The sequence below is a fragment of the Dipodomys spectabilis genome, unplaced genomic scaffold (assembly GCF_019054845.1).
Source record: "Dipodomys spectabilis isolate Male_0828 unplaced genomic scaffold, ASM1905484v1 ptg000175l, whole genome shotgun sequence".
Taxonomy (NCBI): domain Eukaryota; kingdom Metazoa; phylum Chordata; class Mammalia; order Rodentia; family Heteromyidae; genus Dipodomys; species Dipodomys spectabilis.
Window position 1 is genome coordinate 21,067,661 of NW_024870852.1, and position 14,365 is coordinate 21,082,025.

General features: G+C 51.7%; 1 protein-coding gene across 1 annotated transcript in view; it reads left to right on the forward strand.

Annotated features, from left to right (window-relative positions):
* Positions 1-14,365, forward strand: part of Eya2 (EYA transcriptional coactivator and phosphatase 2) — a 113,408-nt gene that overhangs the window by 91,112 nt on the left and 7,931 nt on the right. Inside the window, exons 9-12 of the mRNA XM_042694520.1 lie at positions 6,800-6,889; positions 10,912-10,970; positions 11,976-12,136; positions 14,160-14,274. Of these exons, the coding sequence (XP_042550454.1) occupies positions 6,800-6,889; positions 10,912-10,970; positions 11,976-12,136; positions 14,160-14,274 (425 nt within the window). The remainder of the gene's footprint in view (positions 1-6,799; positions 6,890-10,911; positions 10,971-11,975; positions 12,137-14,159; positions 14,275-14,365) is intronic.

A 14,365-nucleotide genomic window follows, 5' to 3' on the forward strand; every position in this document is an offset into this window, starting at 1 on the left:
TGAGTCCGCTTCCTGGTAGTGGTTCCTGCATATGCTCCCCCAGGAGCTGAGCAGCTGCACCTCAGATGCACTGAAATTAACTCTTGGGTTAGTCTTGTCTTCCCAGCTAGTGAGTTACTTGGAAGACACTCCGCACGCACGTGTGGGATGAATGGATTTGGGTTTGTCTTCCTCAGACCTACCTCATGTTGGGAGTTGAGGGGAGGGAGTGGGGTCCCACTGGGTCCCTGGAGAGGAGCTCCACCCTCAGACCCAGGAGAAGCCCCCACCCAGGGGTGTCAACCTAGAGATAGGGGAGAGGGGACTGCGGACAAAGGCACTGAGCACTGTTATTTGAGAAGAAATTGATTTTGCTGATCAAAAGGGCCTTGCATGCCCTGCCCTCCCTCCGTGCTTTGGGTTTCCTGGTGGGGGGGAGGGGCATGACACCCCTAACCCCACGGCCCCTGGACCCTGGCGCAGTGACAGCCACATGGTCACCATATCTGTGGCTGCCCAGCTGCTTGGCACACTGAGTCACTCCTGGATCAATTCTAGCCAAGCACCGCATGCCTGCCACCTGTTGCTCGGCCCAGCACCATGGGCTGTGTAGATACATGGGGTCCTCATTTCACTCAGGCCCTGGGCTTGCTCACCCAGTTTAACCAGAGCTAGGGCGGTGCTGTGGGCAAAGCAGGCTGGCAGTCACCGCCCGCTGGGCACTTACAGCTCTGCTGCTCAGGGAAATGAGAGCAACTAGCCTGATCGCCTTCAGAGGCGATAAGGAAGACGGGGAGGAACGGAGGAACTCCCGTCGTCCCTGACACCTGCACAGGGTTCACTGTGGAGCTGTGGGGTCCCCTGGACGGACCAGCCTGCAGCCTTTGGTCCAGTTCTCAGAGATGCAGACAGAAAATCAATCCTTCCTGGTCTCTTCATCTTCCTCTCAAACTATCCAAGAAGCCATAGTGTGTGTTTGTTGTATGTTTCCTTTGTTTTCCCTGACTGTTCAAATGTGTGAATCAGCCAATTTTTTTTTCTTTCCTTTTTACCACCATCATTACCTTGTCTTTTTCTTTAAAAAATAAATAAATAATTAGAAAAAAAACTTTTAAATTCCAACAAAACTGATCTGTTTTCCAGGAGTTTCCAAGTCATTAAACCCAATTAAAACCATTAAATGCTTTCTTTTAATGACAACTTTATTATTCAGAGCTAACCACAGGGAGGAGGGACAGCTGCCAAGGCCTGGCTTTGTGTGTTAATCCGGGCCTCACCTCTGGCTGACACCTGGGGGAGGGGGGGTGGAGATGGGCTGGAGGGAGGGCTTAATGAAGGCCTTCAGTCAGCCATTTCCTCCGGGTGGCAGAGGGAGTCTTTGTTCAGCTTCTAAGCACCTACTTGGCAGTGACTTGTGTGAGGCCCAGTTGGTTGGCTGTGACTGGTTTTGTCTCTCTTGTGTGTGTGGGGAGATCCCTGAGCCAGAATACAGGCAGAAGTGCATTGTCATGAAGTTGGGGGTTGGGGGAGGGGTGATGGCAGAGGTGACAGCGGGCTGATTGGTTTGTCAGTGGTCTAGAGAGTGGGCGGGGCCACCCTGAGCAAGGGAGGGGAAGTCTGCAAGCCCAGACGGAGGCCTGGGGACACAAGCCTGGCCCCGGGCCATGCACTGAAGGCTGGAGTGGCAGCACGGTACCCAGGCACCATGCCCAGCCAGCAGGCTCTCCCTCTGGCCTTCCCTCTACATGGACCTGAAGATCCGTCCACGGGTCTGCAGACTACTGGTCAGCAGCAGCACTTGCTAGGGTCTGCAGCCTTCCATCAGTCATCCTTCTCCTGTGTTTCTTTTGCTTTTGTATGTGCTTTTGTACCAGTCCTGGGGCTTGAAATCAGGACCAGGGTGCTGTCCTTGAGCTTTAGTGCTCAAGACTGGTGCTATACTTACTTGAATTGCAGCTCCACTTCCAGCTCTTTGAGTTAATTGGAGATAAGAGTCACTGACTAAGCCCAGGCTGGCTTTGAACCTTGATTCTCAGATCTCATCCTCCTGAGTAGTTAGGATTACAGGCATGAGCCACCAGCATCCAGCCTATTACACACACACACACACACACACACACACACACACACACACACACACACACACACACACACACACACGCCTGCCCTGTGTTCAACCTTTATCTGATTGGGTCAGGTGCATGTTCTGGGTGACCTGAGCCAGCAGGGCGGGGCTGGGTTTACAGAGAGTTATAACTGCACTCAGCAGGCAGCCTGAGAAGAGATGGAAGGTTTTCCCCTGGCCCTCACTCCAGATGTGCTTCTTATAAATTAATATCCAGCCTCTACCAAATGGCTTTTCCTTTGAATTTCCCAGTTGTTGCAATGCTTGTAAAAAGGTTTCTGCTTGGGTGAAGTGATCTGCTGGGGGAGGGGGGGTGCAGAGGAAGCATTGTGTTCCTCCTGGGACAGGGGCTCTTTTCTGGGCTATAGACCCACCTTTTCCTGCACAGCCAGCTGTCCTTAAGTCTCCTGGGTAGGGAACAGGCGCACTAACTATACAAACAAGCAGAATTTCAGCAAACTCCCGCAGACGGCATGTACTCAAAGACGGTATGGGTGCTGGGTTCTTTAATTTTTTTTTGGGGGGGGGTCCGGTCGTGGGGCCTGAACTCTGAGCCTGGGCGCTGTCCCTCAGCTCTTCAGCTCAAGGCTAGCGCTCTACCACTTGAGCCACAGCGCGACTTCTGGCTTTTTTTCTTTTTGCATATGTGGTGCTGAGGAATCGAACCCAGGGCCTCATGCATGCAAGGCAAGCACTCTACCACTGAGCCACTTTCCCAGCCCTCTTTAATTTTTTTTTAACATCACAAAATAAATCCTTTAGTGCTTTGCCTTTACATACATTGGAGTATTCTAGGTAGAATGTTAGTTCGCTTTGGCCACCACTTTTAGCTCCTGTTTCTTCAGACTCTGCTTGCTTTTTGGTTGTGGGTCTTGAACTCAGGGCCTGGGCGCTGTCCCTGAGCTCTTCAGCTCAAGGCTAGCACTCTACCACTCAAGCCACAGCACCACTTTCCATTTTCTGGTGTTAATTGGAGATAAGAGTCTCACAGGATGTTCCTGCCTGGGCTCTCTGTGAACTGCAATCCTCAGATCTCAACCTCCTAAATAGCTAGTATTACAGGCGTGAGCCACTGGTGCCTGCCTATATGTGCTTTCTTGAACAAGAGTAGTGCTCTACCATTCAAGCCACACCTCCAGGCTGGGATCTTAACTGCTTAATTGGACATGAGTCTGGTGGAGTTTTCTGCCTGGCTTTGAAAAGAGATCCTCAGAGCTCAGCCTCCCAAGTGGCTGGGATTACAGGAGTGAACACCAGTACCCTGCTCCTATGTTTTGTTTTTCTAGTCTCCTATACAGCTAATTAATCCCAGTCTTTTGCAGTTTACCAATACATCTGTAAACACATCTTTCATTATGGCTCCTTTTTCACAAGCATGAATTTTCCCCTAGAACAACTCATGAAAAATTGAATTACCAAATGTACGCCTGTTATTTTTTAATTTTCAACCCAATCAATATTACCTACATATAGTTTTGTTTGATTATTTGTGCCAGCACTGGGGCTTGACCTCAAGGCCTTGAACTCTTTCCTGGCTTTATTGCTTAAGGCTGGTGCTCTACCACTTAGCCACAACGTTACTTCCAATTTGTGTATAGTTTTAAATTCATGGAGTTCTACAAAGAAAAGTATATGAAAAACCATAGCCCAGGGGCCCACCAACTCTTTTTGCCCAGAAGCCACAACTTTGGGCTGATTTAAGGGATGGGAGTGGCAATTTAATCCAGGCTTCTGAGTGACAGACTTCATCTCTGCTTCTTGAGATTTTTTTTTTTCTGTTTTCAGCACCATCTTGGACTTTGCAAAATACAAGAATTCAATTTTCAGAGCTGGGAGTGTAGCTCAGGGTAGAGCACGTGCACAAGGCCCTGGGTTTCATCCTCAGCACCATCACACACACATGTACACACGCACACACAGAGGCCGAGCACTGGTGGCTCACACCTGCCATTCTAGCTCCTCAGGAGGCTGAGATCTGAGGATCACAGTTGGAAGCCAGACCAGGGAGAAATTCCTTGAGACTTTTAGCTTCAATTAACCGCCAAAAAGCTGAAAGTGGGGCTGTGGTTCAAGTGTAGAGTGCCAGCCTTGAGCAAAAGGAGAATGCCCAGACCCTGAGTTCAAGCCCTAGTATCAGCACCCCCAAGAAAAAATAATAACTTGAAACTTGGCCATCCTTTTGGTCAGTGCATGTCACTCATGTGCACACCTCCTCTTTGCGCCCACGAGACCAGTCAGCCATAACATCAACTTTATTCCTATTTTGGATTTGCTTTCTTATAACTATGCATGCCTTTCCAGCAATGCCTGCTCATACGCCGTAATTCTTTCTCCCTGTCTGTCCTGGCCTGTAGGGACACTTCCCACCAAGTCCTTTTGGCAGCAGAAGGCTGGATGGCAGCTCCAGCTCCTGCTGTGGTGTACTTGACTAGGCCTGGCACCTGGTCAGACCGTCACTAGCCATGCTAGAGGGGTGTGGACTTACAAAGGGGAAGCAGTGATCCCATGATCCGCCCCCTCCATCCCCTGCTCCAGGTTTGTTTTCCTCATCTGTGGCTCATCTGACCTGAGTTCCTGCCAAGGGCCTGAGTGCTTGCTTGGGTCTTGGGGTCCTAGTGAGGGTTCAGCTCACACCATGCTCTGAGCTGGGATCTCTAGTTGTGAGTGGAGCTAGCTCACAACTGCCTGCCTGCTTCCATCCCTCCCTCCACCTCTTCTTCCCTCCCTTCCTTCCTTCCTTCCTTCCTTCTTTCCTTTCCCTTCCCTTTCTCTTTCCCTTCCCTTTCTCTTTCCCTTTCCTTTCCTTTCCTTTTTTTTTTTTTTTATTTTGTCGGTCATGGGGCTTGAACTCTGGGCCTGGGCACTGTCCTTGAGCTCTTCAACTCAAGGCAAGCATTCCACTTCTGAATCATAGCACCACATCTGGTTTTCTGGTGGTTAATTGGAGACTTCAGCCCTCAGATCTCAGCCTCCTGAGTAGCTAGGATGACAGGTGTGAGCCACCAGCGCCCAGCTTCTTTTCTCTCTCTCTCTCTCTCTCTTTTCTGTTTCTTTCTAGCTCCAAAAAGTTGATATTGTTCATTGTTTCTTTTTTATCGTGGGAGGGAAAAGTTCACACAGAAAAATCTAGAAACTTGAAGGTGGGAATGGGACAGGGAAGAGGAAGGGCTGACATGTGTCAAGATGCATTGTACTCGTCCCCTGACTTCTGGAATTGAAACCCCCTGTGCAACTACGTAATTAAAAAAAGAAAGAAAACAAAAGAAAAACATTTAAAAAGTAAAAGCATGCATGGAGTGCGTGCAAGCCCTCCTGTCTCCCTGGCCAGCTCCTCAGGTCAGGGTCACTCTGCATCCAGGCCACTGGGCTAGTCCTGGCCCTCGCTGGACTTGTGGCCCTGGACACTCTGTGTGACCCTCGCGGGAAGCTGCAGACCAGAGGCGTGGTTCATGGGGAGCTGCAGGTTGAATGGGCTGGTGCTTGTGTTGTGGTACAGAGAGACGCATGCAGGGAGGAGCAGGAAGATGGCCGATGGCGTGTGCCCTCACCTGTTCATTTGAATCTTCCGGGCACCTGCCCCCGCACCCACTTTCAGCAAGTCAGACTTGTTGTTGGTCTGGGGTGTGGCCTGGGTACCTAGATTTTTTAGGGCTCCAGAGCATCACAGGGCATAGGCAGGGCCAGTGTGTCATGTATTCCCCACAGGCATCAGTCAGAGTAGGTGCCGGTATGCTGCAGTAACAAACATCCCCCATGGCTTCACTTCTCAGTCTCCTCCCCATGCCGGGGGAGCTGCAGTGCTTGGTGTGGCCCGTCCCCTGGATCCCGGCTATCAGGAACATGGCCAGTCCTGTGACACAGGGAGAGAGAGAGAGAATGGGATCCAACTCCAGTCCCCAAAGCTTAACCAGAAGGGGAAAAAGGAGACAACCCTGGGGCAAAGCCAGGCACAGGCCACACCTGAGTTCAGCGGGGAGACTGGGATAGGGACTGGCGGACCTTTTACGGTAAACATAAATAAAAAGGGTTTTATAAAATCTTTAGGCTTTGTGGAATACACAGTCCACTCTCCACTCTCCTTCCTAGAACCCAAAAAATACACACAGCTGAGAAAACAGACTCCACTGGGCTCAGAGCTGGGCCAGGTTCACCTGCCGCAAAGCGGGTGCTTTGCCATCCTCCCTCCCCACCCCCCCCCGCCCCCCCCCCCCGCCCAGCATCTAGTATCCATCCCCCTTCCAATGGGAAGCACACCTCTGGGAGCCCCCCCAAACGTAGAGGGAGGTAACAGGGGTGGGGGGCACGGCCTGCCTCACAGCCGTGGCTTCGGTGTCACTTCGCTTCCTAATGGCAGCCCAGTACTCCCTGGGGAGATGGGCCCTGGGCTTGTGACTTTGTCCCTTTTGGACATCTTCTGTCAACCAGTGTGGATGTTAAAACAGCAGGAGCCAGAGGGGTACCCAGGAGGGAGTCCCAACCCACGCAGGCGCCCAGGAGCCCCGGAACTTGTGTGGTGCATCCTTGCCCTCCCAGGGCCGCTTTCTGGGAGTCCCAGAGGGCGAGTGTGGCTGAGAGGACTGGATCATGAGCTCCACGAGGAAACCGTGCTGGGTCCCAGGATCCAGGGCCCAGTCCACCTAGGGCAGGGGCCTGGAGGGAGGCTGCGCTCACAGGTTTGGCTCCATCTCTCCACAGGACACCACCACGTCTGTGCGTATCGGCCTCATGATGGAAGAGATGATCTTCAACCTGGCAGACACGCACCTGTTCTTCAATGACCTGGAGGTTTGTGCATGCAGGGCCGGGTGGGGCTGGGCGGTTTTCCTTTCCTCCTCTCTATTATGAGAAGCTCCACTTTTTCCTTTTTCTTTTCTTTTTTATTTCTGTTCATGGGGCTTGAACTCAGGGCCCAGGTGCTGTCCCTGAGCTCTTTCACTCAAGGCTAGTGCTCTAACACTTTGAGATGCAGCCCCACTTCTGGTTTTCTGATGGTTCATTGGAGATAGAGTCTCTTGGACTTTCCTGCTCTGACTGGCTTTGAACCGCGATCTTTCTATCTCAGCCTCCTGCATAGCTAGGTTGACAGGCATCAGCCACTGGCACCTGTGTAAACACATGTTTTAGAAGATAGCAGGCGAATAATACATTTATTTAGTTTGAGGCTTCCTAGCCCTGGACAAGACGCAAGGGAGGTAGGCAAAGCAGGAAGAGCACCTTCAGAAGTCAATTCATTTGTTTATTGGACCCAGCCTGTGTCCCAAAGATCTGGGAAGAATTTCAAATGGAAAACATTTAAAGTGGAGCTGTTAAAGCAGACAGAAAGAGACTTAAAAGAATAAATGTGTCATGATTAAGGGTAAAGAGTTGTACTCCCTCCAAAACTGAAAATCCAGGCTCAAGATAACCATTGCAGTCAAGCTTAGAGTTGATCTGTGAGCTTCCTAGTAGCCAAAGCAAAGAGAGAAACAAGGCAATTGTTCCAATGAAAGGACAAACATCTTCCTGCCAGGATTTTGGGCTGGATTAGGGTGGAGCTTTTCTGACTTAAATCAGTACATCGGAATGAAAACCAGAGGCTGCCTGCCAAAGCACTAGCTGTGGAAGAGAGATTTCTGTTCTCCTACTAGGAAATGGGGCAAAGGTGTGAGGTGCCAGCCCATCCTGGCTGGCAAGGGCATTAGTTATATTTCTCATTGGGAAATGTTGCTGGTTTCTTGCTGCAGTGTAAAACCTTGTGTTCTAGCCGGTCCACACCAGCCACAAAGGCTGGGCTTTCCACTTACAAAACAGAACAACAGCCGGGTGCTGGTGGCTCACGCCTGTCATCCTAGCTATTCAGGAGGCTGAGATATGAGGATCAAGTTTCAAAGCTAGCATGGGCAGGAACGGCCATGAGAATCTTATCTCACCAAAAGTGGTGCTGTAGTTCAAGTGGTAGAGCGCTTGCCTTGAGCTGAAGAGCTGAGGGACAGCTCTCAGGCCCGCATTCAAGCCCCATGACCAACAATACCACCACCACCAAAACCAACAACAGAACAACAACCAGTCCCCAGGGAAGACTGGCTGAGGAGGACAGGGCCCTGGCACAGCGTAGGGCATGCTGGGCAGTATTTCTGGAGCTTCATGTGGTAAATACGAAGCCGATCACAAACCCCACAGCCCAGCAGGCATCGGTGGCTCACACCTGTCCACGAGACGCAGACATCCGAGGTGATGGTTAGCGGTTAGTCCGGGTGGGAAAAGTTCATGAGCCTCTGACCTTCCAGCTAGTTACCCGAAAAGCTGCAAGTGGAGCTGTGGCTCAAGCGGCAGAGTTGCTAGCTCTGAACATAAAGAGGCTCAGAGATAGCACCCAGGCCCTGAGTTCAAGCCCCAGGACTGGCAAAAAAAAAAAAGTCAGAAGTTAAGATGTAGTTCAAGTGGTAGAGCACCAGCCTTGAGTGAAAAAAGCAAAGGAGGCATGTGAGGCTGAATTCAAGCCCCAGGACCAGCACTAAAAAAAAATGTTAAAGAAGGAGCTTTCAGTAAGGCTACAACTCCTTTGGCCACAGGCCAACCCCGGTGTCTTCTGTACAGAGCTGCTGCTTCCTGCCAGATGTGCAAACTTCTAGATCTTTCCTTTCCCACGGAGGCACCTGTGTGTATAAAGCAGCCTAGCTCTCAGCAGATAGTGAGGACTGGATATGCACCCACCTGGGTGCACGCCTGATGCCGTAGCTGCCCTGCGGCCTGCCTGGATCTGCTGAGCTGCTGGGCACGGGCCCCCAAGCGGCTCTGACACTGTGCCCTTCTTCCTGAGGCCATCAAAAGCACAGGCTGGGGTTGGGGGGAGCTTCTGGGGTCTCCCTGCACCGCAGGCGGCCTTGCGAAGCTCTCTGCAGGTGTTTCTCTGGGTCAGAAGCAGAAGTTCCTGGAGGCAGGGATGGCCGTGGGTACGGCCCCATGTGCGCCATGCAACTCTTCATCTCTCTGTGCCAGCTGTTCCTGCTTGGAGCCCCAGGGAGAGGCCACTCCCCCACACCGCTGGGGCAGGGGCAGCATTAGGTCAATGTCTCCTCCAGGAGACCCTGCAGGCCCCTGTCCTATGCAGTGTCCAGGCCCTGGCCCTGCCCCGCAGGTAACTCTATCTGGGTCAGCTGTGCAGTATGAGGTAGCGTCTAGCAGGGCGTCGTGGTATTTTATGAAATCCGAAATGTGATCGCTACTGTTGTCTCAGTTTAGGGCCCCGACAATCCCCTCGCAAATGAGGAAAACGGCCTTCCCACATGCCTTTCCCCTGACACGGGCAGCCGTGGATCCCTGCCCAGGAGCCCTGGGGTGGGGTGGGAGCGTGGTGGGGGTGGGGGAGGTCTAGGGTCTGAGGGAGGCAGCCTCAGGGCACTGGGGAAATCTGCTGTTTGTTCTGTTTTCCCCATTTCTGGGCATGCCTCTTAAAGCCAGTTTATGAGCACGTGGGCATCTGGGGCTGGCTGGTCCTTGAGCCCTGCTTCTAAGTGGGCTGCACAGCTCAGACTCTGGAGCCTGCAGAGCCACAGCCAGGCCAGCTGCTGGGGAGCAAACCTGGGAGATGCAGGTGCTGCGCTGCAGGTGGCATGAATCCCCCAAACAGCCAGAGAGAGAGACAAGAGAGACCGAGACAGAGAAACAAAGACAGAGACATCCCCGAGTTTACATTTGGCCATTGTTTAAAACCCTCCTGTTTTTGTTTTTTTTTTTTTTCTGCCAGGAGCCAGTGGCTCATGCTCTTAATGCTAGGTATTCAGGAGGCTGAGATCTGAGGATCATGGTTCAAAGCCAGCCCAGGCAGGAAAGTCCTTGGGACTCTTGCCTCCAATGAACCATGAAAAAGCCGGAAGTGAAACTTCTAGATAGTACCCAAGTCCCAAGTTCAAGCCCGAGTACCAGTAGGCTCTCTCTCTCTCTCTCTCTCTCACACACACACACACACACACACACACATACACACACACACACACACACACACACACACACACACACACACACACACATACACACACTCACTCAGCCCTCCCTTAATTTAGCATGCAGAGATCAGGTTGCCAGCTCCTCCACCAACGCTCCTATCAGCCCAGCACAGGAGTTGGAGCTACACCTTCATCCTGTAAAGAGCCTGTCCAGACAAGTTTCTCAACTGACAGAGAAACTCACAGAATCCAGCATGGCCACCGCTGGGTTCCTGGGGCTATGGAGTCCTTGAAATGGGTCTGAGGGAAGGAAGGATCTGGGGAGGCCTGTGGGCCACAGTGGTTGAATGGCAGGCGCCAAGTGCTCACTGAGTGAAGTCACAGATCAGATCATGGGGTACAGAAGCTGAGGCTTGGAGACTTGAGACATCATCACCCCATGGAAGGGGAAGAGCTCTCCAAGCAGGAAGCACCTGAGCAAGGCCAGTGCAGCCAGGGCACCATTGTTCCTGGGCTCTAGACACTAGGGAATCCTGTCTTGTGTCTACCCACCCTGTTATTGATAACATTGCTCTTTGCTTACAAAACTGTCTTGGTTGGGAAGACAAATATATACATTTTATTTCTAGTTATCTGCTCATTTATAAAGAGACCCAAGACAAAGGAGACTTTATCCAAAGGCCTCTGACCCCAAGACTCCTGTCCCCCAATCCAGCGCTCACCCCACCACTCAGCATGGGAGAGCAGCTTCCCTCTCCTCTTTGTCCAGTGCTGGGGTGAAGCCTGGGACATACTGGGCAAGAGCCACACCGCCAGCCCAGGAAGCCCACCCTTAAAGACAGCTCACCACTGCTCTTCTCTCTTCTTGGTGAATTTTCCAAGGATTGTGACCAGATCCACGTAGATGATGTCTCATCTGATGACAATGGCCAAGATTTAAGGTAGGAATTGGGGGAAGAAAAGACCTCTGGCTGGCTGGCTAGATGATGGATGGATGATGGGTGGGTGGGTAGATGGATGATGTTATTGATGATAGGTTGGAGGTGGATGGATGATGGATGGATGGATGGACAATGGGTGAGTGGATGGATGATGGAGAGATGATGGGCAGATGGCTGGCTGGATGGATGATGGGTGGGTGATGGATGATGGATGATAGATGGATTGATGATGGGTGGGTGGATGGATGGATGGGTGGGTGGATGAATAGATGAACTCACCTTTCCTAATTCAAAAATCAGTTCCTCAAATCCCCACCATTTAAAAGTGATACACGTTGTTCAGAGATTTGCTTACAACCATTGCCTTGTACATTTTTTAAAGTGATGCGGGTGAAACTCAAAATCAATTCTTGAGTGCTGAAGTGGGTGTCTAGTTTCTAGGGACAGTGCTCCAAGGACATGGATTCTAGAAGTCAGGTGAAGCTGTCAGAAACAAGGTAGCTTGCAGAAGAATGTGGCTGGAAAATCCCAAGTTCTCCTCTAGGAGATCTAAAAGTGTGACCTCAGTTACTTATTCAAAACTATTACAATTCCACATCTCTAGACCCATCAAAAATATTATAAGACCGAACTGGGCATGGTGTCTCATGCCTGCAATTCTAGCTACACATGGGCTGCATGGCGATCATGGTCTGAGGCCAAAGTCTCATGGAATTTCCTGCCTGCACTGGCTTTGAACCATGATCCTCAGATCTCAGCCCCTTGAGTAGCTAGGGTAACGAGCATACCAGGTACCTGGCTGTCAGAGCTTTTCTTTTTTTTTTTTTTTGAGACAAAGAACTTTCTAAGCAGCTGATAGATTCTTAGGGATCTTCCAAGCCTGCATCTTAATCCCCGGGGGCTCACCCACAATGCCCTGTGCGCCCCAGCGATACCCCAGGGCCTGTGGCGGGTCTGCGGGGCCTGGTCTGCTCACACTCACGCCACCTGTGTCCACCTCCCCAGCACTTACAACTTCTCCACGGACGGCTTTCACAGCACGGCGCCGGGGGCGGGCCTGTGCCTGGGCGCGGGCGTGCATGGCGGCGTGGACTGGATGAGGAAGCTGGCCTTCCGCTACCGGCGCGTGAAGGAGATGTACAACACCTACCGCAACAACGTGGGTGGTAAGTGGCCGGCAGAAGCAGGGTCAGGCCAAGCAGGAGGGGGCAGACCGGCCCCTAGGTGTCCCCTCCACACCCGTCCCAGGGCCAGGCACTGCTGGGAGCTCATGCACCTCAGCTTGTGCCATGGAACTGCCGGAGACTCTTGGCCCAGAACATGGTGGAGCCTAGCAAGCTCCACCCCTGGGTACCTGGATGATGGGAGTCCTTGAAATGGGTCTGAAGAAAGGAAGGGTCCGGGGAGGCCTGTGGGCCACAGTAGTTGAATGGCAGGTACCAAGTGCTCACTGAGTGAGGTCACAGATCAGATCATAGGATGCAGAAGCTGGGGCTTGGAGACGTCAGACATCACCCCAGCTGCAGCCTAGGTGACACCTGAGGTGTGTGGAGGAAGTCAGGCTCCTAAGCCCTGCCTGGGCCAAGTCTGGAACCCAGGGAGACAGGAACCGCAGTCCCTCGAGGATGCTAAGGGCCAGACACCGTCCTTGGAACAGTCACAAGGCCATCATCCTGCAAGCTGGTTAGAAATGTGTGGCTTCAGCCAGGCATGGTAGTGTATGCCTGCAATCCCAGCAGGATAATTGAGAGTTGAAGAGGGCCATCCTGGACTACATTGCAAGATCTTGTTCCCAGAAAATGAAGAAAAAAAAAGAAATGCATGACTTAGCCCCCACTCACCCAGGTGAGTGTCTTCGAATCTGCACTTCTGATGAGTTTCCCCAGTGACCGGCAACACTGAGGTCGAAGGAGGGTTGGAAGTTACTGGTTCTCAAACTTGGCAGCCCTGCTACTCCCCCTCCCCCTTGTCCACAAGCCACACTTAGTCCTTGCCCAAGGGAGCAAACAGGCTTGTGGCTGCATGGAGACACAGTGCATGATCCATTTTAAACCAGAGAGATAGGAGGAGTGCTGGGAAGGGGTCCATGGGTTGGGACAGCATAAACCACAGGGACATGGCCCTAAATGCACAGGGAGGGAGTTAGCCAGACAAAAGCGGAGGTGAGAACAGAGGAGATTGGTCCAGGTTCTGGAATGGTGTGTGCAAAGGTCCTGTGGCAGGAGCAGGCTTGACACCTCAATGGACAGAAAAAGAGGCCTGGGATAGCAGGACATCAGGACTATGGTAGCAGGTAAGACTGGCTGTAAGTAGAGGCAGGACTAACCTGGGAGCCCTGGACTTTATCTTAAAGGGCCCAGGCTCTTGCCAACCCTGTCTCCACTGTTTCCTCCTGTACTGAACAAGTCAGTCGACCTCACCAAGCCTGTTTCCTCACCTCAAAAAAATAAAAATGAAAGTAGTGTCCCCTTCGGAGGCTGTGGGAGTGAAATGAAGTAAGCTGTCCTAAACACACAGGGCCATGCACATAGTGAGAATTGGATGGGCGCCAGTCATTGTTGCTTTTTATCTTATAAACTATTTATCTCTACCATAATAGCATTAGCCCCATTATCTGTATATTCTCTTCACATCAACACATTCGATGCCAATTACATGACTGTGAAGGTGTGGATGGATGGATGGATGGATGGATGGATGGATGGATATATAGATAAATAGATAGATAGACAGACAGGTGGGTGTATAGGTGAATAAATTGATGAATAAGTAGGTAGCTGGATGTACGGATGACTGAGGGGATTGTGAATGGGAGGGTGGATGGATAGACAATGGATGCATATGGATGGATGGATGGATGGATGGATGGATGGATGGATGGATGGATGGATGGATGGATGGGCGGATTACAGGTGGGTGCATAGGTGGATGAATTGATGGACAGGTAAGTGGGTAGATGGAAGGCTGATGGACAGTTGGATAGGTGGATGGATGGATGATGCATGGATAGATGGATGCATGAATGAACAGATGACAGATAGGTAGAACAATCTATGGTCAGTTGGTCCCAGGATAAGGGGAGAAGGAGACGGTGAATCAAGGGGAGTTTTGGGGTGCTCTGATTTTGAACACCCCTTCCCTGCCTCTGTGTAGACTCTTCTAACACAACTGGTCTTCCTCTGTGCACAGGCTTGATTGGCGCTCCCAAGAGAGAGACGTGGCTGCAGCTGCGGGCGGAGCTGGAGGCTCTTACAGACCTGTGGCTAACGCACTCCCTGAAGGCGCTGACCCTCATCAACTCCAGGCAAGCGGCAGCCCGTTCCCCACGCCACCCGCCTCCTCCCGGCACCCAACGGCTGCGTGTCCATTTCCACACACTTCCCAGGGCTGGAGTT